This window comes from Orbicella franksi, chromosome 15, assembly GCF_964199315.1.
Source record: "Orbicella franksi chromosome 15, jaOrbFran1.1, whole genome shotgun sequence".
NCBI lineage: Eukaryota > Metazoa > Cnidaria > Anthozoa > Scleractinia > Merulinidae > Orbicella > Orbicella franksi.
In genome coordinates this window covers 21,049,685-21,075,029 of record NC_138159.1, presented here as the reverse complement: position 1 = coordinate 21,075,029, position 25,345 = coordinate 21,049,685, and the positions used below count along the sequence as shown (strand labels likewise).

At 40.4% G+C, this 25,345-nt stretch overlaps 1 protein-coding gene across 3 annotated transcripts; it reads left to right on the top strand.

The window, feature by feature from the left end:
• Positions 1-931: 931 nt before the first annotated feature.
• Positions 932-24,899, top strand: LOC145470759 (uncharacterized). 3 transcript variants are annotated; one of them, XM_081454588.1, is made up of 23 exons: positions 932-1,219; positions 3,013-4,118; positions 4,729-4,880; positions 5,282-5,434; positions 5,887-5,922; positions 6,345-6,420; positions 6,751-6,849; positions 7,394-7,497; positions 8,017-8,174; positions 8,642-8,748; positions 8,865-9,002; positions 9,089-9,180; positions 9,623-9,709; positions 9,897-9,955; positions 10,528-10,642; positions 10,944-11,081; positions 11,532-11,647; positions 13,223-13,477; positions 13,872-15,892; positions 20,625-20,713; positions 22,318-22,343; positions 22,944-23,022; positions 23,107-24,899. In XM_081454588.1, the coding sequence occupies exons 1-23, from the start codon at positions 1,146-1,148 to the stop codon at positions 23,254-23,256; spliced, it is 5,430 nt and encodes a 1,809-aa protein (XP_081310714.1). In that variant the 5' UTR covers positions 932-1,145; the 3' UTR covers positions 23,257-24,899. The 3 variants fall into 3 exon arrangements, with proteins under 3 accessions (XP_081310714.1, XP_081310715.1, XP_081310716.1); XM_081454589.1 differs by lacking the exon at positions 932-1,219 and adding an exon at positions 1,276-2,355; XM_081454590.1 differs by lacking the exon at positions 932-1,219 and adding an exon at positions 1,276-2,371.
• The last annotated feature ends 446 nt before the right edge of the window (positions 24,900-25,345 follow it).

Here is a 25,345-nt window from a genome sequence, read left to right as displayed (position 1 = left end):
ATTTATTAAAATTATGGTGCGGTTACAGAGCGCGCTTCTATCAATTTAAATTCAGGGACTGAATATTGAACGTCGGCCTATTGAAAATGTAAATTATTGAAAATATAGGCGACGAAGAGTATTTGCTCCTAAACCGTAAAAACTCCATTTTTGTCTTTTCAAAAATCTTCTTATCTCAAAACAGGCCTGAATAATTCATTGATGAACTAAAAATCAAAGGTTGTCGTGAAATCCAAAATGGCGTGCGCTATTCAGGAGCAAAAGCAGTATGGCGCCAATAAAGGAAACGAAAGTCGGAAGAGAGGGATAGTTGAAAAAAATAGTGGTTCATCTGCAATCCTGCCTGCAAATTGTACTGGCTAAACAGAGGTAAAAAGATCCCAAACAAACAAAGAGCAATAAGTGATTTCACAAAGATTTAACTAGCCATTAATGACCATTAATCACGTATAAACTGAAACGAACGAAGGATAGCACGTGTTGTGTGAGCGACAGAGATGACGTCTATTTATACATCTAATCACGCTATCAGTCAGCCCCGTATTTTTCCCACATTACTGTTCACTTCGGTTCAAATAAAAAGCACAAAAATGTGGTCAAGATTTTGACGTAGTTTGGTCCTTTTGAATGGTGACGACACCTGCACGCTACTTTCAAACCTCCCCCTCCTTGAGCAGTCCATGGCTCATATAGGTGCCATTTCTATGCCATTTAAAAGAGACTTGAACTTTCACTGTGGCAAGCTGGAACCGCAGGAGTACCATTTGCATAGAAATTTCTGTATAGAAAAAGAATGTGAAATGAAAAAGAGAAGGGTGTATTCTTGCAAAATATATAATTCAATAAATTGTTGCAAGCGGAGCGTTTAAGCAGTAGATGTAAACGAAATACGCGCTATTGTTGTTCGCTCGGTTGGCTTAGCGCCGACTATGTGGTAAGAACGTAATAAGATTTCGTCACTCCCATTAATTAAATACCAATTTCCGGATTTCTTAAATTCTTCATCAGAATTCAGTTTTACATGAAGTTCGCAACGAGGAAATATAAAGTTTCATCAAGTTGTCTGGCCAATTTAACTTAGTGTTCATTAAAACGGGATCGTAAATCACATCGTGAGGACCCGACGACAGCACGAACGTTCACGAATGGTGACGAACACTGCTTCCGAGAATCTGAAGAAAGCGGCGCAGAATTCGACTCTCTCAACAGCTAGTGAAAGGTGAGAATTTGTGTGTTCTGTGAACGTGTCTGTATTTTGTTTTATTTTTGTAATTCTTTGACGTTTATTTTGGGCATAATGTGAAGACAAAACCCAAGTCGACCCTACAGTACATTTTAAATCGCCATTCAACTGTGACAGATGAAAGAACGTGTCAAAATAGAACAAGCAGTTGTGAAGATTCGTTCGCTGTGTACTTAAAATTCATAAATTGAAATCGAACCCCAGAATTGACCTATCAGGTCATTGCGAGCTGCTTTTGTTAGTAAGCTGTTCTTTATGGTCAGTATTGGTTTTCTGCGACCGTTCCTCTGATTCGATCGGCCCGGAATGCAACTGCTGAACCGCATCATCAGAATGTTTAGCTTCCAGTAACGAAGATTCGACAGACAGCTTCGCTCTCACGAGTGCGGACGAAGACTGCCTCCAAACGACGGTTGGACGAACAGCTAACCGGTTTATCACCACAAGGTTTCAATTCATAAGCTCTTGGCTAGAACTGTCAACGAGTTAAGGCTTTTAACGGGTTCTGCAGCATCTCCTAATTACATGTTGTGAGCGAGCGAGCGATTATAACGACATTTGACGGATTGTTCGGACGATATAAGCTTCACAGCCTGTGGCTTCGACATCTGTACTCGTCAGTGGCAGAGTTGGTCATCTCAAGAGCCAATTAAGAGGTTTCACGTTTCTCCTGGCATTTACAGGGATTGTTCGAGTTCACTTCATTTAGTGCTGGTTATCATAGATACAAAATGAGATGTAGCATAAGTGGAATAATTTCGGATTGAGGAATGGCTGAAATCGAACCGAGCGCTCTGAAAGGCTTTTCCATGCAAGCGTGTTAATTATAGGTTGAAATGCGTTACAAGAACTTCCACGAATTTTCCACAAGTTGAGAGGACCACGTTGTAGAGAAGGAAATCATATAAGTTTTGTTTTGTCTGCTTCTGAAAAACCAAGCAAGCGGCCATTTGTAAGACAAGGTTTCCCTTCGCGTCACCGGAAACACGACTTTTAACGATATTTAACTAAGGGAATGACCGAAAGATTGCTTCCAGCAGCGAGAGAAACACGTCAGTTTGTTTGGACTTTAGTGGAGTCGAGAACTTCAATTTTATGATGCATAAAACAAGGTGGTTTGGTTGTACGGTATTGTTTATAATGTATACTTATTTACCATTCTAAAATGTTGTACTTGTGGGTAGAGAAATTCGGCATTGTGTTTCAAAACCATAACAAGCATTGTCAAAAGTTCGCTTTAGTTGTTTTAAGGGGAAATAACTGTCTTTACAGTTTTTGTCGCCTCTTCGCCCACAAACATGTTAAGTATAGTCTGTTATAATTTGGAGGAGGGGATCACTGTGGTGCTGTTCATTTGTTGACGGTTTACTGAGTTTGTTTAGTCAAGATTGCCATTAATAATTTCTCTACGTCTATGTCATAATAAAACGTTATAACATAAGATATAAGTACATGTATCTCTAATTGTGGTGGTTTGACATCACACCAAAAGTTATCAAGCAAGGTGTATTTTTGTGGGAAAAAGATTCTCTATTTTGGTTTATCGTGTTGTAAACCAGGTCATTGACCTAAATTAAAATGATGAATTGAGTCTTGTAACTACACAAAAGAAATATTTTAGTTAAAATGGTTAAACTTCTAAAGGAACATCTCATTTCATGCACCAATTCATTGTGCTTTGGCTGTTTAAGCTGTACACAAAATGATGCAGAACATTTTGGTGTGCAATTAGTACTAACATATTTGATTCTTTTTTGTTTTAATTCCAGGGCAAAAGATGATTCGGTGACCTTGCAGTACAATCATATTTATAACAGGGATGATGAAATCCGTAGAAGCACTGGTTCCATTTATGGGGGTGATAGCCCGTCAAAAGTGAAACCGCAATCAATGCATGTCAGAAGTAACAGCGATACAAGTGAAATTAACGTCTCAGTGAGGACTAACTATCCAGATGGGCTAGTTGCAGAAGCCCGCTCTCCAACGGGAGAAAGTTTATTTGCCTTAATCAGAAAGTTTGAGCAGAACATTCAAAATGAGAGAGACTCTGGGTCGAAGTTGTGGTTTTATGATACTGAAAACCAACATTATGTAGATGACTTCAGAGCTAAGACTGGTGCTAGCTCTGCCAACTCTAGCCCTCTAACAGAAAGACGGACTCCTTTGTTAAGGCGTAAAAACTCACTGAGGAATAACTCATATTTACTGAAGGTTTTTAAAGGTTCTGGAGATGCCAAGGCAGCTGAGGAAGAGTATGGAGATGAACCATCAAGAAAATATTTTGCTCATTATGATTGCCGCAGTATGACAGTTGATTTTGACGAGCTCGCACTTCTACATGCAACACAAGGTGATGGACTTAAAAGGAAGAACAAACGATCAGGAGCGTCGGCTGCTTCAACTAAGGTTACTGCGGCAACGATTGCTGACAGGATGCAAAGGCGAGGGTCTGACTCTAATTCAAGCAATAATGATGATGATGTACCTGACCCCGGTGATGACAAAAGTAATGGTCTTGTTCTTAACTGCCCGTATTTCCGGAATGAACTTGGTGGGGAGGAAGAACAAGATCCACAGATTGGATTGACAAGAGATAATGCAGCAGTGATTCAAAACCCCCACGATCCAACACGTCCCAAGGAACCAAAATTAGACACTTTCAGACGGAGATCAACTCTTGACATTTTATTGACTGCATATGATTCTGCCAGAGTGGGAAATTTAAGCAGTGGAACTGGAGTGACAATTCTTGATAATTCAAAGCCAGAAAGTGGTTTCTTGTATCTAGGGGAAAGATTTCACAATGAAGATGGGAGAGTGTTTGAACATGTAGATCATGGATCTTACTATTACAAGAACTTTTTTGTTGGACAAGGTGAGTGAAAACCAGTTAAATCTTGCCCAGAAGTAACTTCAGGGTTGCTTCAATCATCCTTCACAACAGTGTAGACTGAATCAGTAGCCTTGTTATTGAGGTACTTTTAACATTAGATTGAACAGCCTGGGGTTGTTTTAGGCAACATATTTACCCTTATAGTGCCTGTATCCATGGAGGAATATACAGTACATGGGTGTTGGAAAACTCTCAGGGGGGGGGGGGGGGAGGGAGGATAATGTGAGATGTACAAGCTTCTCATTCGGGAGGTGGGCGGGTACAATGCAGCAAATTTACCACTAGTTTGCTTTATGCCATGGTACAGTAAGTGAGATAAGCTTTGTGGACAGCCTTTGCTTAAGATGAGACATCACTTAACAACTTTCAGAAACTGCACTTGATATGTAGCTGGGGTCATTGCATCAGGAAACTGTTACTAATAGCTTGTGTAGTGATGCATTTACCTTACTCAAACAGTAACTCATACTGTAGTGCATGAATACTTTTGTTGGTTTTGGAATACCACATCACATTTACAATGGAGCATCTATTCATCTTTTTTAAAGTACGTCTGATTTACCTGATTTGGTCATTTGTCACTCATGTTTAGAGCATTTGAATTATCTTGGCATTGATGAAAGATTTGGCCCAGTTGCACTCTCTTTGAAACGTGAAAAACTTGATGAGAGCACGTCCCTAATGAAGTCTGGTGAGTCAGAAGGCAACCAATTCCAGTATCGGATCATTGCAAGGACAAGTGAGGTAATTAATGCAGACCCTTAAGTCAATCTGACAAACTGCTGGGGTTAATCTGGACTAACATTCTATACTCTACATTGTAGCAATGCTTAGACTGTAGCTTCTTGCCACAGAAACTGGGAGTGCTTTCCATTCATTCAAAAATTCTTGAAATTTTGGTCTATATATATTTACGTGGTTGGAAAATTTGCAATGGATTTTTTTTTCAGTTTCCTGTGTTTTGGATCTTTTGCACCCTTTTCAGGTTTTTTGGGTTCACAGCTAGGCCAAATTTTGCATCTCATCCAAAATGGCAGGCTCTTTGGAGAAACTTCAAATGAAACTCATTCTGCCTGAATAGGAATTCTGAGCAAAAAATTCCACATTAAGGTTTTTCTAATGTTATGTCATGTTTCCCATTACAGTTAACTACGCTAAGAGGGAGCATTCTTGAAGAAGCTATTCCATCAACATCACGGCATGGCGCAGCACGAGCGTTGCCAGCCAAAGACATTCTTGAACATGTGGTCCCAGAACTTCAGCTTACTGCACTTAGAATGGCCCAACCTGGGGTTAAGGTAGGTGACACAAGTGTAAGTGATCCAAGTGTGTTCATGTATGCACGATTGACATAGTTTCCTGAGATAGCAGACAAAGCTCAGATTGCTGTTTGTATGAAACATGAGTATGAGAATAAGTTTCTCTTTTTGTTGTTTTTGCACTCATACTTATGTATTTGTATTCCAAATGTACACAACATTGTACAGAGTAGCCTAAAGGCAACATTCTGGTGTACAAAATATCATATTTAATAACTACATGTGCAATAACTGTACTGTACAAGTTACGGTTCTTCTGCCTACTATTATGTAAGGTATTTTATATATGTTAAGTTTCTAGTGGTTGAAGTTATAAGGGCGTTGTTCCATTGTAAACAAAATAGAGTCACATCTTTCCTTGCTACAAAGCAAATTAATATTTACTGAGGTCACACAGACATGAATTAATTGTTTTTCTTCTCTATTTTTAGGTTCCAGAGCAGCTTATGAAACTGGATGAGCAAGGGGTGAGATAAATGTTGTGTAAAACCTAAAATTTTATTCCTGTGTGTGATAGAGTGGAGAGGGGAAAGGAATAGAGAGAGAGAGGGGAGGGGAAGGTGGGGATATTTCAAACCGAATGACATTACAGTGGTAAACATTTCAGATCTCCAATCATCTCAAATTACAACCACCCTTTGTGACATGTTTGTACTATATGAGCAGCTCTCTGTCAGTGTGGAGCATTTGGAGGCAGAAGTAACAAGTTGACTGTCAACTTAAATTGTCTGTTATATGGTCATGAATATCTATTAGGTAGAGAAATATCCATCTGTGCATTAGTTTTCACCAGAAGAACTTGTCTGGTAAAATAAATGTACATTGTATATGTGCTACAATTCAGTTTTTATGACATCTGTACAACACAGCCTTTTGAAATCTCTTTCAGATGACCAACCAGTATAAAGTTGGTGTGCTGTACTGCAAAGACGGCCAGAGCACAGAAGAAGAAATGTACAATAACCGTAAGTGAAGCAATGTTGTATGTTTGATGATCAAGACTGTACCATATGGTGTATACCAGGGCTGTTATTAAGGGCCATAACCCATCACAACTGTCAAGGCTGAGTATGCTTGATGGGCCCTTGATACAACAAGTGAAATGCCCTGTTGCCTGTTGTTGATACAATTCACTCACAAAGTAACAAGTGTGTTACAGATGTGAAGATTAAGGCAACAAGTGACTGAAAACTTAACGACAGCCTTGTATACAGTCTGACTACAGCTGTAGGTAAGTTGTAAATAGGTTTTATCGTTAATTAATCTCAATTCACCTTATCATTTCTGTTTGACAGAAACATCAGGCCCAGCTTTTGATGAATTCCTAGACTTGATTGGAAAACGGATTGCACTGAAAGGGTTTGAAGGCTACAGAGCTCAGCTGGATAACAGAAGTAAGGTTACAAAATGCAATGACAGTATTCATATTAAAGACAGTTTTATAAGGGTTTTGTAATAGGAATTATTATATCTCTGAGTTTGTACGCGCACTGTGATTGGTCAAGTTGGCAGGCCGTATTCTACTGTACAGCCTGCTATAATTTAAAGCTGTTTTTGTTGCCAAAATGTTTTGTGATTTATCGCCAAGTGTTCTTAACTTTAATAGCAAGTAAGAGTTTGAAACTTTCTTTTACTTCTCAAATTAATTGTGTATTAAAACCTGCTAACGACTTAAGAGTCACTTAACAACGATTTCAAATTGACTCGTTTTGCTTTCAAGGTGCGTAAGAAATTTCAAGCCATTCATGAACAGAAATCGTTCCTGAACCATCAGACACACAGTATATGAAAAAAGAGATATTTCTTTTAAAAAGTAGATTGTTTCTCAAATTTTGTTCAATTTAATTCCATTGATGTTGACAAGCTGTTCTTTCCAGTACATGTAATCCTGGCATCCATTTTCTGAACTTACCTGACATCTGAAAATTTGATTGACAGATGACTCCACTGGTGAACATTCTGTGTATACACAGTTCCATGGACGAGAAATCATGTTTCATGTGTCCACCCTTTTGCCATGGACTCCCAATAATCGACAACAGGTATGAAAAATTTATGTTTCCTTCATGCTAATCTGATGAATGAATGAATGAATGAATGAATGAATGAATGAATGAATGAATACCTTTATCTAAGTGACAAACTAAAATAGCAGTAAATAATTACTAAATGGGGACAGTATAAATAAATTAAAATTAATAAAACTATTTACAATTGATAAAACGAGTATGAAATTAATGAGATTATTTACATGTGCATGATTGTTGAGTGAATTAAGACTCCATTTCCCAGACGGGAAAAGGACACAAGGATGATGATGATGACGATGACGACAATGTCAACGCAGACAATGATAATGATGATGATAATGAATTTTATCAACAAATACTTTGCAGTACACTCTCTTAATTAAGTGTATTATCGTTTGTCTCACGATGTAGTCACTTGAGATGTAGATCGCTCATAACACTCTCTTGTTATGATAACCTGAATATTAGGGCCTCGGGACTTGGTTTATTTAGTTCTCCAAATGACATTTTCATTTGATCCTTTTGTTGCAGCTCCTGAGAAAAAGGCATATTGGAAACGACATAGTCACCATCGTGTTTCAAGAACCTGGAGCACTTCCCTTCACGCCAAAGAACATTAGATCTCACTTCCAACATGTTTTTATCGTGGTCAGAGTTTTCAATCCTTGCTCTGATAACACCTACTACAGGTATTAAATTTACAATAATATGTTTAAACTTGAATGTAGGAGCTAAGTTACTCTGTAATAAGGTAATTTTACCGACAGTCCTTTATTAACAAGGACTACCCAGGATTTGGAAATGGGGGAAGGGGGAGGGGTGGGGTGGGGTGTGGTGTATTAGGTGGGGAGGAGAATTCCATATTATTTATGGGGATGGCTGTCAGAATTTTTCCAAGGATCCCCTTAAAGAGGTACAGTACAAGTGGCTTGCTTTCTGAGTAGTGCTCTGATTTATTTACACCCTAGAGATCTATACATACCAGTTCTAGCAAAAAAAAAAAAGCTAAATAATATCTTCTCAACAGTAGGCCTGTATTCATGAAAGGGCTGGTGTAACCTCTATGTTCTGTGATGAGAACTCTTCACCCATCATCTTTCAGCTACATGTATTGGTGCATTTAATGATAACAAATTGTTTGCTGTACCCTCTTTAGAGTTGCAGTAAGCCGTTCAAAAGATGTTCCTCCATTTGGGCCAAACATTCCTGCAGGAGCCAAGTTTGGCAAACAGAAAGCTTTTGTAGATTTTCTGCTGACAAAAGGTAAGGAATGTAGTTTATTCTATCGAAGTGACTTCATGTGAAAACACTTATGGATTGAGAACCATGCAAAGGAATTGGAAATGAGACATGATGTTTTATTTTTGTGTTAATCACAGTGATAAATGCTGAAAATGCTGCACACAAATCAGAGAAGTTCAGTGCAATGGCCACAAGGACAAGACATGAATATCTGAAAGATCTCGCCACAAATTTCGTCACCAACACCACACTTGAGACAGGAGCTAAAGGAAAAGGTAAACAGTAACACAAGTGCATAGCTAACATGCGATATGTTTAGCAAAGTTAATGCTGTTCTTTTGGTGCATCTCTGTTTCTTCAGGTATTTTAAGGTCGACAAAGAAGAAGGAGAAAGTTCGGCCACCCATCAGTCCTGAAAAGGTTTCAAGAGGGGCATTAGTTTGGCAAGTACAGGTAATTCTCTTAAATTTCAGTCTCTTTCCCCTAACGCTTTAGACTGCGAGCAGTCTGACCCTCTTTTGCTCAAAAATCCAACACAAGTGAGGGGTCGTGAGCATGTGAGCTTGATATGTGAAGGCGCAAACTGCAAGTAGCGCGGGCGTTGGCTGCACCGCTCGCCGCCCGTATGTCACGCTTGCAGTCACACTTGCACATTCACTTGTTTTGCGCCCTTCCCCACAGACTTTCCAGCAAAGGAGAGACTGCTTGCAGTCTAGTAGAGCTTTTATTATATAAATTTATGGTTTTCTAAAGGAACTGAGGTTGTCATGTCTCAATAATGGGACCAAAGTTGTCATGTGATGATAATTTTCTGGAGAAAAGTTAGACAGTGGTATACTTCTTTTCTTTCGTGTGAATTTACAGTACTGACTGATATGGGAAACAAACATTGCAGGTTGAAGACTACAGGAACTCCTCCATGATCGACTGCAAGATGGGAATCTCTGCTGATACTTTGGTGTTGGTCCATTCCTCTACCAAGGTAAGCAATGAGACATGACACAGAGTTGTTTTACATGTGTACTCCAGTCAGTAGCCTGCAGGACAGCAGGGCTGAAAGATTCTCAGTAGACCATGAGGCAGACTTAAGACATACATGGCTTTTCATAGAATTCTTCTAGCTGTTTTAGCATTCATGATCCAATTTTGTTTTGTTTTATTCTGTGCAGGAAGTCATATTTAGCATTCCAGCTAAGTCTGTGATTGGATGGACCTCCCTCTCACAAAGGTACAATACGACACGATACGATAACTTTATAAATTTATACATGGTATTACCATCGGTCTGTTTATGATAACCAACTAGCTACCTATCTTCATATCTACAATCAAAGAATAAAAAAATTCACCCCCAAAATGATAAAAACTGCTCTTCGTGGACACAGTGTAAGAGATTGTTGGTGACAGATTATATTACAGGTATTATATTGTATTATAGGTATTGTATTGTTTTTTTTCGTGTTGTGGAAAAACGTACAAGGTTAAGACTTTGTCCCTTTAAGGCACAACGTCCTAATCTTGAACGTTTTTCCACAATGGTGAGAGCGTTCGCCTCCCACCAATGCGGCCTGGGTTCGATTCCCGTCTGTTGCTATATGTGGGTTGAGTTTGTTGTTGGTTCTTGCCTTGCTCCAAGGGTTTTCTCCGGGTTCTCCAGTTTTCCGCCCTCTGCAAAAACCAACATCTCCAAATTCTAATTCGACCAGGAGAGAGGACCTGCATGAAAACCAGCCAAGGCTGATATGGCTTCCTCTTGAAATATTGTAATTTATTTCTGTTATTATTTTTGTTTTCTTGCAGCATTAAAGTGTTTTACGGTAGTGGAGACTGCCTGGTGTTGAACATTCCAACATCTGACTCGGATGACATTCCAGAGATTGTCAGAAGACTTGAAGAAATTTCCATCGGTTGTCAGGTAAAACAGATATTCCTACCAGGATTTCTTGTAGCGTCGCTGCTTTATGCATGTATCTACATGACTAAATGTCAGTCTAAATTCTTGAAATCGAAATTTGGCAAAGACTTTACCAGAACGAAATTATCTTTTGTTGCAAGCCGTACATGTACTGTATCTATATGTATAGTGCCTCAGTGTGAAATTTTTGTTGTCATGGAGGAACTGTTTCGATAACGTAATGCACGCACATGTACGTACCTTGGCAACAGATTATTGATATCTAGCATTGTATGAAAGCCCCTGTTCTCGTCACTTTCAGACCCAAACCATGACGTTACGGCGGAATACTGTGGGTCAGTTAGGATTCCACGTCCAGTTTGAGGGACTCATTGCAGATGTCGAGCCGTCTGGTTTTGCCTGGCAAGCTGGACTGCGGCAAGGATCTCGGCTGGTGGAGGTTTGTTACTTACTAACTGCTTAAGCTAAGAGAAGGTATTGTATCATGAATAATGACGAGTTTAAAGCTAGCAACGCTGCTAATGGGAAAAGGACGTATTTACAATTGGGAATGGAACGTAGAATTCATGGAAATGAAGAGCTTTAATCCTTGTAGTTTCTTAGTGTTTCATGTGTGATGCTAACATTGGCATAATACAGCTAAACATGGGTAGATAAATTCTTTAAAGTTTAATTCTTCGAACTAGAGTTTTTCTGAAATTGCGGATGTGCAAGTTTTTGCTGGAGACTCTAAGGAGGTACGGCTCCACACTATGACTGCTGTGAGTGGTGTTTTGATAACGTATTGCTTTCACGGAGTCACTGCATCGGCATTGTAGATCATAAGCTTGTGTTTAGTGTGATTATTTCCTTATTGATAACTTAATAACTTATGATTACTCTTTATCAGATTAATGGGATGATTGTAGCCACTCTGAGTCATGATCAGATGATTGACATATTACGCAAGCCAGGATCTGTATCTGCAGTCATCGTGCCTCCATTCCAGAGCGGCAAGCCGAGAAAGTGAGTTTTATTTGCCTGCCATCCTTGCTGTAACCTACTTATGTCCTTTTGTGTTCCTCCAGGGTTATCCTTTCCGTGTTATGTCTTTTTTCCCCGAGGGATGTCAAACTCCGTTCCTTTTATCCACTCATTGAATTTGCTCCCCCGACATTGCTTGTCTCAATCTCCCTTGTTGTTCCCCCCCTCAAGTTATGCCAACCCCCTTACCTGTCTCATTTCATGCACCCCTTACGCATCTAATGCCACAGCATTTTCTTTCCCAGGGGTATCCAGCCCCTCAGGTGTTCCTACCCCAAGGCTGCTGCCTAACGGGCGCCCGGTCGCCTGAGGCGCCTAACTTACGAGTGCGGGCGACTAAAGTTTTGTTCAAGGAGCCCGAGTGGGCGCCTAAACATGGAGTTTTGTTTCCCATGTAATATGTCCGATGACTTCAATCTTCTCATGAAATTGGTCAAAAAATCGTTCACACAATAAATTAAACGGAAAACAACAGCTACTCTGGTCCTGTTTTGCTTTTATCACGAGAAATCTGGGCAAAAGCACGGCAACAAAGTCTCTGTCCACTCACGAAACAGCCGAAAACAGCCATGTTTGAAAATTCGCCCTATAATGCATTGCAAGCTCAGTATTGAATAACTGTACATCATGTATGCCAATGGATTGTGTCTCTATTGATGCCTTACTGATTCCAAGTTGCAAATTAACTACTTTGATAACAAATATTTTTGGAATTGGAGTGATGATCCTGCTGACATTATATTTACAGTTGAAAAAAGATAAATGTGTCTAAATATTTGTCTGATACTTCAGAAAACTTCACTTAGATGTACTGAATGAATTTCTTTAGGTTCTGAAAGGATAATTCAAGTAACTAGCCACCAAAAAGAACACATCATTGCAATTCTCTTTGCATACTAGAGTTCCATATTTTAAATTATCAAATCAATTGTCGCGACCCCGCCCAATATTTTCTCCAAAGAAGTGGCCAATATTGCTGTAATGCTGCCTCAAAATCACCTTTAGTTTACACTAATGTCCCAAGCCCGGGGAAGGAACGCACATTTCAGTGAGGCCAAATTCACATGATTTGTACAACGTATTTCGTCTTTTTAAAATAGAATTGCAAAACTCAAAAACAAAAGCAGCAATGTAAATTTTTATAAAAAAGCTGCAGCACCTGCATGGATACACCAATAATTGAGTTTGACCAGAAATAGTATTCTTTCTCAGTCATGACCTGATCACTTTGCTAAATGCTTTATTTATAAAATTTGATTGATATTAGACCATATTAGTGTCTCATGGAAAATCTCTGCCCCAGGACCCCTCTCCAAAATTTCCACAATTAACCCCCCGCCACCTTCCTCAACCTCCCCAACCCCCCCCCCTCCCGGATTGACCACGGAGAATTTTATTTGGGCTCCTAAAAAAGTGGCTTGGGCTCCTAACTTTTGGTGGAAGAAGCCCGAAGGGCTCCTTAAAAATTTCCTTAGGCAACAGCCTTGCTACCCCCTAACGTTTCTCACTCAAAGCGTCGCTTACGCATCTAACCCCCATGGCATTTTCTTTCCCCAGGGGTATCCAGCCCCTTAGTGGTTCCTACTGGACCTCGTCCAGTCGTGCGTCAGTCACGACCATGTCGTCGTTCGGCAGCGCATCATCTGTAGCAGAGGAAGCGGAGTCACGTGATCTCTCGGCAGCCTCCAACTCGTCCATATCAGCTCCTGACAACGGACGGAAGCAGCCATCAAAAGGATCGTCAAAGAACGGAGTGAAAGGAAAGGAAAGTCCGTGGATCAAACAAGCGAACTCAACACCTATGGAAGCTAGGTGAGAATAAACAGAATGAAAACTATTATCTTCAGTTGTTGTGCACAGGATTTCATTTTGCATAAAAAGATCTTTTAGATATTCGTCGGTATTGTGCAAATTTTCCCTAAGTTGGTCTGTAATAACAATGCCTAATGCCACGGAGCCTATTTCATCGAATTTGAATTGTAAATAAATTTAATTTTATGTAACTAAGATATACTTGGGGTCAAAATAGTGTCCCTAAGTAGTTTTTTCTGAAGCTAAATACTCTTTGACACTTCAAGTCTTTCTTTCTTTTTCTCTTTCTTTCGCAACCTTTCTTCACTTGTGAACAATCGTCTGCTCCGTTCAGCTAGAACGCTAGGTCCTTCAAGTCTCTAGTGTTAAGGTTTCCATGTTTTGTTTCTTTCAGAGCTATGTACTCAGGCTCCCGTCCTCCGGATCAACCCGGATCCCCTGGGGCGAGCTCAGCGTCTTCTGTCAGCGGTAGCACGTCAACACTCCACGAAACGCCGCGACAACAAGGCGCTACATACGGAGCTTCCTATACAGTTACAAGCATAACGCCTAGCGAGGAAAGACTCCAGGGTGCCCCTGAAGCACACGAGGGACCAAAATGGAGCGGGTTCGTTGCGCTTGATTCAGAACCACGCCCCACCAAATCTGTGGGCGTGACATTAACGGCCCATACAGCGTCAGGTACGTTATATGCCATTGCGAGTGGACCCTCATCTCCGCCATTGTCTCCGCGCACTCCAGAGATCCCCATATTTGGAAGCACTTCACAGAGACATCGGAGAGTGGTCCTGAATGGACAGGGACATGGTGATACCCCTTCCAGGTTGGAGGGAAACGCGCAAGAAACCCGAACGCCGGCGGATAGTTTCGGAACTCTTCGAGTGAACATTGATCCTATAGCTTCAACGCCCAGTAATGGTAACACGAGGGAGCAGAGTCTTGAAACAGCGGATGGTGAGAAGATGCAGGCTGCTGCTATGCCTTTCAAAGAAACTAGTCTTGGTGCGGTCATCACGACCGTCAACACTTACAAACAGAAACAAAGTTATGAAGACATCACTGAGGCGACCATGTCTGACACGGTAGATCAGATCGAAAGAGCATTTGGATTTAAAACTCCCGACATGATCGCAAACGGGACAGGGAGTCTGGAGCGGACTGGCAGCAAGCGGTTGAAAAACGGGAATAGGAGTCCTTCTAACTCCATGCAGGACCTGCATTTGACGCGCAGAGCGCAGTCAGGAGAATCGCTCAACCGAGACAGGAGCAGCGACGATGAAGAATCTCCTGCAAACATTCTGAAACGGTTGTCAAAAGAAGCCAATAAAGAACACGATAGAGTTCTTCAGAGAAAGAGCGAAGGTGATCTGCCTCAGAACGTGATCAAAAGCAAGACTGCTACAGTGATGGAAGCATCACCAACATCAGTTCAAGTCAAGAAGGAGGCCGTGCGGAAATCAGAGTATGAGGCGCGTATGGCTGCGCGAAATCTGCTCATAGAACGACTGGAAAACCATAGACAGTCTCTTGAAGGCGACAACGTGGAAGGCATTAAGATCTACCACGCCAAGAGCAGAAGCACTCCGGTTGACGGCGGGAGGGCCATGAACGGCGGAAAACTCGCAAGACCGCGTCAATCATCCCAAGATGAGAGCGCCAGGATGTTGTCTTCAGAGAGGGACGGCGGGGATGCTGTTAAGATGGCGCACCACTCCAGGCGGAAGAAATCGTCCGAGTCTCCTCATGTCAAAGTTCGAACTCCAGACAGCAGTCGAACCGCTAAACCTGTGGTACGCTCCGAAAGAAAAATCCGTCTGACAAGTTCTACGAGTTCGGGCTCCCATGCTGTCGACAAATCTCAAACAGTTCCTCGTCAAAGATCGAGCAGACGACAAAGACATGTTTCCAAACAATTGGTTGCAGCGGCTGGTGGGAATTCGGACTCTTCTGATGAAGAAAGCAAGGCACGGTTAACCCGAGGCGGGGATTCTGTCGACGCTACTCCGACAGTGGCGGGAAAACTGCACTTTACTCCTGACAGGAACAAAAAGTCTTCTAGTCTCCCGCGCGAGTTGGAGGCAGGAACTTCGCCACGCGCGAGTGACTCGCGCGAGATTCGCAGTCATCGCACGCACTCTCATTCCCATTCCTCGCATCTCAAAGGAGCGCGGATTACCAAGATTAAAATGAGCGCCAGCGAAGAACCAAATGATTCAATCGTGGATCAGACTTCGCGGCTTTTACACGCCACAAAAGGTGTCAAATATGATAAAGGTTCGTCTCTTGTTATAGCAGAAGATGTGCTGCATTCTCTTACACGCGCGTCAGATCTGCTTCATCACCAGTCATCTGCTTCTAGGGAGGAGAGGGACAGAAAGGATAAGGACAAGTCACTAAGCAGAATAAAGGCACCGGGTAAGTGTCGTGGGGATGGTAAGGGATGAAGAAGGGAGGGGAGGGAGAGACGTGCCTTGACATGGCAGCGTCAACAAAGGCAGAAATTCGCTTACGTTCGCGGGCTACCTAGAGCCAGAACTCTCAGAATTTTTGCCCTTCCTCAGTTTCTGTTAATATGTGTCATTTTGTCCCTGAAGGATTAGTGGTAGATGCTTGCATGATGTTAGAAAATCACATACTAAGTAGAAAATGGTGTTGAATAGTTTGATTTGGCCAACTATAAGGTTGGATCTGAAATGGGGGACAGTTTTGTGATCAAGTATGAAAAAGGGCGTGGAAATGGGATTAGCTTTTGAGAACTTTTTGATAAACCCACCTCCACCCAAAATTCCGGAAAGTATCCGCTCTGCTGGGCATGGGAGAGATTGAGTTAAAATTACAAACTTTGTGATTTTGAGTATGAAAAATGTTAGAAATATGAAGGCGTGGGATGCATTTCTGATCTGCGCGCGTCTCTTGTTCTCTCTCCTGATCTTACTGAGAAAAATGTTCTACCGTTTAAATGAGATTTGCTTGAAAAACGAATTGAAATCTGTGGATAAAACCCTAGTGTGTGACCATTCAAATGAAAGCTATTGAGCAGTACTTTCATTTGGTACAAGGTGGTTCTAACTTTTAAGTCTGTGGACAAACCCTAGTGCGTGGCCATTCAAACGAACGCTAGTCAGCAGTGAGTTCGATTCGTTTGCAGCAGTTATAGTTTTCACTATTGAACGTGATTAAAAAATTGGATTTGGTGAAAAATGTTGTTAGACTTTGACATACGCCGATGTTGCGCAAGGGGTCGTAAAGCAAGATTAAATCTTTGTCACAAATTAATGAGGAAAACCAATATTACGAAGCCATTAAGTGTTCATCCGGTCTGAACATTATGCAGGAAATGCAGGAGGGCGAAAAAAAATTAAGCACCAGTTGTATCCATTTTGTTGTCGACATTTCAAGTGAGTTATTTTTGGAAAACATCGAGAATCTAACGTAATATTGTCATTACGATTGACTCTAGACGTGCCGCACATATCACATAGAAGTGATTGTTTATATTGCGTAATCGACGGAAATAGTTCTGGAATATTTGCGTGACATTAGAAGGTGACAACCCGTTTATTGATTCGGCGAAAGGTATTCAATTTCGTAAACACAAGAGTCATGAGTGTTGGGAGAACAGAATACGCTATGGCCAGAAGAAAATGGGATTTAGGCACTATTTTTGGAATCCCCAAGTCATGTCTACAACCGCAGTATCCAAGGAATTTGTATAAGAACAACTTAATTGGTGGAAGTAAGTTTTTAGCAGCTAAATTCTACAGCTTAGTTTAATACATCTGATGGGAACGCCTGCATTGTGTGCCCTCTGACATTACCAGCAAACTGCAACAGAAGGATTATTTATTTCGCAGCTTCAAAGTTAAATCTTATTCGCCTTAATTCAAAAGAGATTGCGTGTTTTAAGTGAAGAGCTAGCTGTTACACAAAGTGTTTTGCAGCATTTAATTACTTAGCGGCTGTACAATGGAGCAATCACTCGCGCACTAATTATGTTTACACGAACGTGATGAATTGAATTTTTACTTTATTTGGGATTAATTGCATTTTTTTCTTGAGAGAAACTAATCTTTGACAGCAATTTTTGCTGTTTTGGCATAGTATCCAAGCAATTCGAAGTCTTGTGGTACTTTCGCCGCATATTCTAACATGCAATCTGTGTGTGTTTTATGAGATTCATTGCTCGAAGCTAATCGTAAAGTTAAGATAATTTTGTCTACAACTATTTGCATGAAGTCGTTAAAGTTTTGAAGAATCAGTCAAGAAATATATCTAGAAGTTTCGTGTTTTTTACAATTAGGGGATTATGTTCGAAGCAATTTCCTTTTGAAATTGAAACAATGAGTCGAGTTGAAATCAAATGCAAAGTCAGTGTCTTTAAAATTAATATAAATGATAGTTTTCTGGCGCTGTGCCGAGTCTTAACTTTTCACAACAGGACTCTCTCTGCACTTAATTTTTATGTCTAATTCTTTTGTACTCGAAATCCACTTTTAATACCACTCCTGCGAAGTAATTTTGTACAAGTGTTTCCCTGCTGTGTTAAAGCTTCCTGCATGCAAGTTCGGCTGCAATCCGCGTGATGTCATCTGGCGCTCAAGAGGTTGAAATGTCCTTCTGACAACAGGGTGTGTGTATTTTGTTGTGCGTTTTTTGCCAGCTAAATATTGAAATAGTTATATTGTTTTAAGAATGTTTGAGTGGTGGATATGGTGCATATTTACATTCGTTTTGTTTTTCTGCATCTTGTTCCCGTGTGTTTTTATTTCGTTCCGAGCAAACGGAAGGAAGTTGTAAAATGTTTGATCTGTTGAAGTTGTTGGTTGTCCGGTCCTCGATCTTCCCTTGCGTGGCTACAGAGGCTGCATTCATCTCTCGGCTGAGTTGTGTATTTCTTTTTAATGAAAACAAACCTCGCGAAACATAACAAAACACGTTTTCCTCTCGGTTGCGTGACCAGCGTTTCGTGTGCTGCACTCACTGTATGTAGACGTGCTGGTTTCCTTTAAGGGCGTGACGTGTAGCATCACGCAACGTTTGATAAAGGGTAGTTAATTTATCTACAACGTCTGACTCGTATCTGCGTTATTGACCTCTTGTTATCTCTGAGAGAAATAAGCTGCGTAGTAAAGCGGGCATCAAGGTTATCAACATCGAGAACAATGCGAACTCCATTCTGCATAGATTGAATGATACCGTGTTTTAGTGGAATTTTAGTGGAGTAAGCGTTCCCATACGAATAACTTTTTCTGCTCTCTGGCCGCGCGCAAATTGGAGAGAGTCGATTTGCGCGCGGCCAGGGTGCGGAAAAGCTCGGTACGGGAACGCAGGCTAACCTAAATCGGAAGTGCGTTTATGTTTGAGTTATAAATAGCTTATAACGTAAGTATAGAAACTTGCATGGCATTCAAAAAATGTAAATATTTCAGCAAATTTCATAAATGTTTACATTTTTAGGTTGTACTTGGGTATATTGACCAAATGATCACGCTCTTCTGTTTTAGTATCGTTTTTTGGTTGCATTGTCGACCTGTTGAGTTCGAATCGTGTGTTCGAGAACGTTATGGTTTTTACGCGTGTGACGTTGTGCGATAAAATAACACAAATTTAAGACAACTGTAGCTGTCGTAGTCCTGCTTCTGAAAAAAGGGACATACAGCTGTGGAAATGTTTAAAATATGCTAAAATGTTTCGTATCGGAAGTCAGTGTATTGCTGTGGTTTCATTACTTTATCTCTCACCCGCTATTTCTGAAATCTTAGAATTAGAATTAGAAATCTTAGTTTCAAGTGCAGACAAAATGAATTTGTTTTATGACTGTACAGTCGAGTGTTGACAAACTAGTGGCCCTCAATGCGAATTACAGCCATACTACCATAGCTTTTTGAGTATCTTCTTTTGTTATTTAGTTATGTTTCAAAGCGATTTCGAGATTTCTCTGGATTTTGAAGTTGTCATTTAGCGGCGTTGCGCAAGGTCCTTGAGGAATTTGACTTTACCTGCTTCAGGCTTTCACCTCGCGCCAAAAACGGCTGAAATAAAGCGAGCGTACTGGACTACCATTCGTGGACTTCTCTTACAATTGAGAAGTCCAAAACAAACTAGTTGTTTTTAAGCCAACAGAGATGATGGAAGAGAAACACAGCAGGAGCATTGGTGACCTTAAAATTAAGATCACTTTGTTAATGGCGTAACCTTTTTGTTGAATGGTTTGTCCTGATAAGATCATGTTGTATCGATAGCATCTTCACTTGTTCGTCAACATCTGATATGTCTAACAATGACAAGTAATTCTTGAAAACATAATTAACCCTTCCTATTCCATGTCGGTGTTTTGTCAACATCCGTCTTTTTGCCTCCAAGCACTTGAAGGTCTTGAAGGTGTGGTCGGAAAACCTTCTTCCTGCGGAAATTCTTTTTTATAAGTTATTTCTCCCGTCTTGTTCTGCCCCCAGAAATGAGGCGGTCAAATTCTTGTGTAAAGGTTTAGGCTTAAGTTGAATTATGAACTGATGAATAATGTAAAACCTGTGGAAGATGGCTTGTTCCATCAACATCAATTAGCACCGTTAAACAAAGATCGACGTCTATTTTCTTCTTACAATATTCGTACATTGTCGAGTAGACAAGTGTTGAGAATAACGAACATCATCAGGAGGGAAATCGTCTTGATGTAAAACCAGTTTCTCACAGCTAATTTACAAAGAAATGTTCGACAATGGGTAAGGAGAATCTATCGTTTGAGACTGAGAGTGAAAGTGTTGTCAAAATTCAAATGAGGCACTGTTGCTCCAGAACTGTCTGGTGCGATAATTTAACGAATCCCTGACCGCCCGCAGTTTCTCTCAAAAGACTCGCTCTACCGTAATAAACAAGCCTGCGGCTTTGATTGTTATTGCCACAGCGTCCTGAAATGGACAACAATGGCGCCTCGTGAACGCTTGCCTCTCAATTTCCGTAGCAAGATATTTTCGCCATGCCTGTGTCTGATCCAACGCAGCCAAAACCTGCCCGAATACTGTGGCGAACGAATGTTCGGCCATCATCGGCCGGTTCAGGTGAGGGACCGCCACTTCAATTAGCATGCAATCTTCAACCGAAGGCACTCGATCTAAAGTTGTTCATGTTTTTTTCTGTTGTATTGCAGGTCGCGGCCGCTCTCACGGACCTCACAAGTTTTATATCCCTGTTGTTCCCAGGAGACATAGCTTCGACGAGAGAATATTTGCCGCGCCGGTAAGTGAAGTTTTTGCATTCCGTTTTCAACATACGTCGTTCTTGGAATGTTTGTATAACGTGCGAATTCACTGGATTAAAGATAAACCTTCTTAAATGTTGCATAGCGTTGTACTTATAACTGCAAACATTGTGACGTGGTGTGTTAATGCTCTTGGTTGTGGCAAAATCTAGTCTGCGACAGTGCTAACGTGCAAAATGCCAGTTCCTTAAGTCACAACAAAAGTTGGGGTTAGGTTGTTAGTCTTGAATAATTGAAACAAATGCGGTTGATATTATTGTTTGCATACATGCGGTCTCTGACAGCATACACGGGTCTACACGAGCTGCTTCAGTGTCAGGATTTATTGTGAAGATACACGTATTGTACTTGTTTTGTTGCGACTGCCAGTGTGTATGCTGAAGGCTGAGAGTTCAGTTTCCTCATATCAAAGCTCTTTGGTGGTGTGGGAAGAATGCTGTTGCAATTACGTCGAAATGATTTCAAATCACTGAAACAGAACGCACAGCGCGAACAAAAATGACCACTCATGAGAAACTGAAATAATTAGTGCAGTTGAAGACTGTTTTAGTTTTAAAGTCCGTATTATATTTTGGCACTTTTTGTACAAATCACTCTCACACACTCGTCCTTAAATTCTCCGTGTGTTAGGTTTCTTCATGCCTTTTCGATAATACATGGTTCACTGACCATATCTAGGAATTATTTTTGTCTGTGACGTGATTGTAAATGTTCGCCCATTCTGTCCAATCTGTTAACTTAAATGTTTAAGCTACATGAGGTGTTTCCACTTGCTTGTTCCGGCCTTGTTTAACTTGTATTTGTACGTGAAACCGAGCTAAGATCGTTAACTTGCGTGTGTATCATAGCTTCTTATCTGGCCATCGCCAATGGGGTCGTACCCAATTGTCAAAACCTACAAAGTTGGCTGGAATAGCGATGCGATACGCAGTTTAAATACCTTTCACTGCCAAGAGTGCTCAGGGTCAAAATTAAAATAAAAAAAAAAAAATCATTTTGCCAAATGCAAAAAAAAAACAAAACAAAACAAAACAAATAGCCGGTCACATGAAAGTCCTGCTGAGAGAATTCATTTGAAGAGTAATTACTACACTATGTAGTACTCGTCCATGCACTTAGATTATAAGTTGTATTGTGGGATTCAGCACATCGTGCCACTGCAGCCTAATTAGGTCGAGTCGAATCAAACTCTCCAAAATCATTTTCTTTCGTTTTCAAATTAGCCAGCTTCCAAGATGTTAATTATAACAGTTAAATCTTCAAATTCTTTAATGGATTTTTTTCATTCTTTGGTTGAGTAGCGTTAACACAGGTTACCCCGTACAAGAGCAATATATTCTGTACGACCAAATATCGTCCTCTTGTTCTCCATCACCATCAAAGATAAGCAAATCGTATCACTTCAGAAGTCAAGGAGGCCTTATTTATTACTTTAAATATTCCTAAGTCACGCACAACTAGTTGATTTGTGAATTCAATGGACGCTGACAATAACGACAAATTAAAAAAGTTATTGCAATTTAATTCTTTTCTAAAAATAGTAACGTTAACTTTCTTGTTTACTTGTTTTGTCTTTTTACAGAGTTCCAAAGGAAATTCTGGTGAAAGGTAAGTCTTGCTTGCTACGGAACAGAAAAAAATATTTTTAGACTTCCGATCGTTTTGAACACGATTTGAGATCTTGGGTGTTTCGCAGCGTAGTGTAGCTCCGCTACATGTAAACAAATTGGTTGTATTTTCTAGAAAGGCACTGATCCGTGGCCTCACTAGTTACTCAGTTGCATGTTGACATAATTCTCCTTCAGTAAAGATGTTTTACAAGCGACTTTTGTATTAAGTTTGCGTTTCACTGACTCTTGTTCTATGGTTGACCTGTACAACCCAGTCGAGAGCCTTTCGCGTGTGCACTACTCAATCAAAGTAAAGACATCAGTTCTCTACACCAATCAAGTACAAGCAGGATTTGGCACAAACGACAATTCCCGCTCTTGCACATGTCACGTGCTTTGTTTCCAGGGTTCTGATTGGTTTGTGACTCAGGCGTGTGGACTTTGCTTACTCGTTAGAAAACTGTCCCAGCTATATAGACAGTGTCATGTATTATCAAAGCAAAGGCTTGGCCTTGTAGGGAAGGCTAATGTTAGGCCTTATCCTTAATACTAGCAAAATTCTAGGTGTTCATGTATCGGTGTTTAATATTCATTTCAGTTTGCTCACAAGGGAGAGCATCGGAAAAGAGGCTGAGCTTGAAATGAAGCTTGCCATTGTGTCAAACGCTTTGATGAAGGTGTGTTGGAGTTTTTATTTCACATCCCTATAGGAGAATCTTTGTTTACAACTTCACACTGAATGGTTGTCTTTTTCTGAACAGGAGGGAGAAGACAAACAACGCCTAGATTCGGAATTACGAAGACTGCAGAAAGAAAACAAAAAACTGCAAGAAGATCTTCGGACAGCTTCGCATCAGCTTCGGAAGTTCAGCGAGTGGTTTTTCACATCGGTCGAACCTAGCAACACGTAATGAACAGAAAATGTTTATTTTTTAAAGTACCTGCATCATTCACGGAGTAAAAATTCTTGTAATTGTATTATTAAACATAAAACAAGTAACTTAAACAAAAGAAAAGTAAGTATTCTCTACAGAGATTAGCTGGCAAAATATTGTATTTTCTTAGCGATAAAAATACACGATAAAAAAGATAGTAGTATAGAAGTTAATATTGTAATATTTTGAAGGCCGTTTAACTATAGTTCTATTGTTCAAATATGGTACATTTACCCAACGATTTGATACAAAATGTAAGCAGGCGCGATCGACATTTTGGTTTCGCCGTTTTCATATGCAATTTGCCGGTGAATTTTCAGCCGAGAAATGTTTTTATTTAGGTAGGCAACTCAACCTATGGCCTTTTTGGCCTTGGTCATATTTCTAGGAGTACCTTACTCGAGAGCTTTTTGATGCGGGGCATATTCGTATCCACTTAACGCCGCGTTGTTGTTCAGGGGTGTGGCGCTTATCCGTTAATTCTCTTCACGCATTTCTATCAACGTTCCTTGTGAGAATTTAGTTGTTCATCAAGGCATTTCACCAAGATTATGATCTATGTTCTCAATACCTGGCTGCGAAAATTTGTGTACGGGTTGTCACTGGATATTGGCCATGTTAGTCGGATTTCTTTTATGTCAAACAGAAACCATCGTAAGTAAGTAAGTTGAAGGAAACAGACGATAATCCCGCGCGGGCGGGATAACGCCATCTTTCCCGCTCGGGTAGCCAATCACAGCGCAGGTTTTGGTTCTTCTTGTACCGCGCTCGGAGCTAGCCATAATTATAATAAATATGGATATTGTAAGGAGAATGTTTGTGTTCATTACTCGAGATTAAGTGTCTTTCTTGGATGATTATAACCTGTTAAAACACGCATTACTGCATCGTTTCATTGTTAGATAACAAAGCTGCCTGGTGAAGAATTCGTGAAACGTGCCATTATTTCTAGACAGTTCTCTGACCGCAGATATAGAAGGTCATGCAAGCGATGTTCAGACTGGAAAATGTTCCATTTTCAACGTACCGGTAGTTTCTTTTTTCAGTTTTACCATTTTATATCTCCTTTGTTAAATATTCCAGTGTAGTTGTTTGTTCATAAGCTATTTAAGTGTACAATTCGGAACGTTTTAGCATCAGTAGTTTATAATTCTCGTACCCAGGACTTCCACGATCACATTTTTAGTGACCCAAAGGCGGGGCCTGGGTATAGTTGTCATTGTAGGTTGGCTTTGAAGCAATATTTTTCTTGCAGAAGGGAATAATTTCGAGAAAAATATCGTTAGTTATTTGCATATTCAATCGAAACATGCGCTGAGTGAAGACCTAACGTCAACACTCGGGTTTCCATATTGTTTCCCATAGAAGCAGTTGGAAAAACCTGTTGACTATCATGGCAATTTATCTGTTGATAATTTACGTAATTCTCCTGACGTGTGTGAATGATTATGTATTAATATTCATGAAAAGAAATTGGGTTGTGATCACTCTTAAAGATAAAATTAAAATTGAACTTAGTATTTCCTAAGCAAACTTAGTCTTAAGGACCAGAGAGGAAAATTTTGTAAAAGATCTGTCATATGCTTGTACAAAGCTTCAGGAACGGAAATAAAGAGAACCTGAGTTATAAATAATAGATTTTTGAAGATTTATTGAAGGAAAACAAAAGATCTGATTATTTTAATGCGTGCATGGGTACAAAGTAACCTGTACGCATTGGGAGTCTGGAATCTACCAACTTGACTTGGCTAATGGCCAAGATGAGCTCGCAGGGAATCATGGTGGTTGTCTCGCAATTTTGTTTCGCCGTTGCGCGGCGTGTTCCGCCTACACTTTGAATCTTGTTTTTACTCTTTGTGGATTCCCTATGGCTATTTCCACGCACGTTCGCCCGTGTGTCGCAAGCGTTTTTGCCTCTGAAGCTCTTGGAGACGTTTCCAAGCTTTTTCTTCACATTTTTCCGTTTTCGCGTTCCCACGCGTGTTCCACGCATTCCACGCGGTTCATTTCGTGTACCAACAAACTAATTTGCCGAACACTGATCAACTGGCGTAACATAAATGGT

Bases quoted from the DNA above. Each gene is read 5' to 3' on its own strand.
- LOC145470759 (XM_081454588.1), top strand. From the start codon at position 1,146: ATGGTGACGAACACTGCTTCCGAGAATCTGAAGAAAGCGGCGCAGAAT. The intron at 6,850-7,393 runs GTAAGGTTACAA...TTTGATTGACAG, and splicing joins AGCTCAGCTGGATAACAGAA to ATGACTCCACTGGTGAACAT. The intron at 7,498-8,016 runs GTATGAAAAATT...CTTTTGTTGCAG, and splicing joins CTCCCAATAATCGACAACAG to CTCCTGAGAAAAAGGCATAT.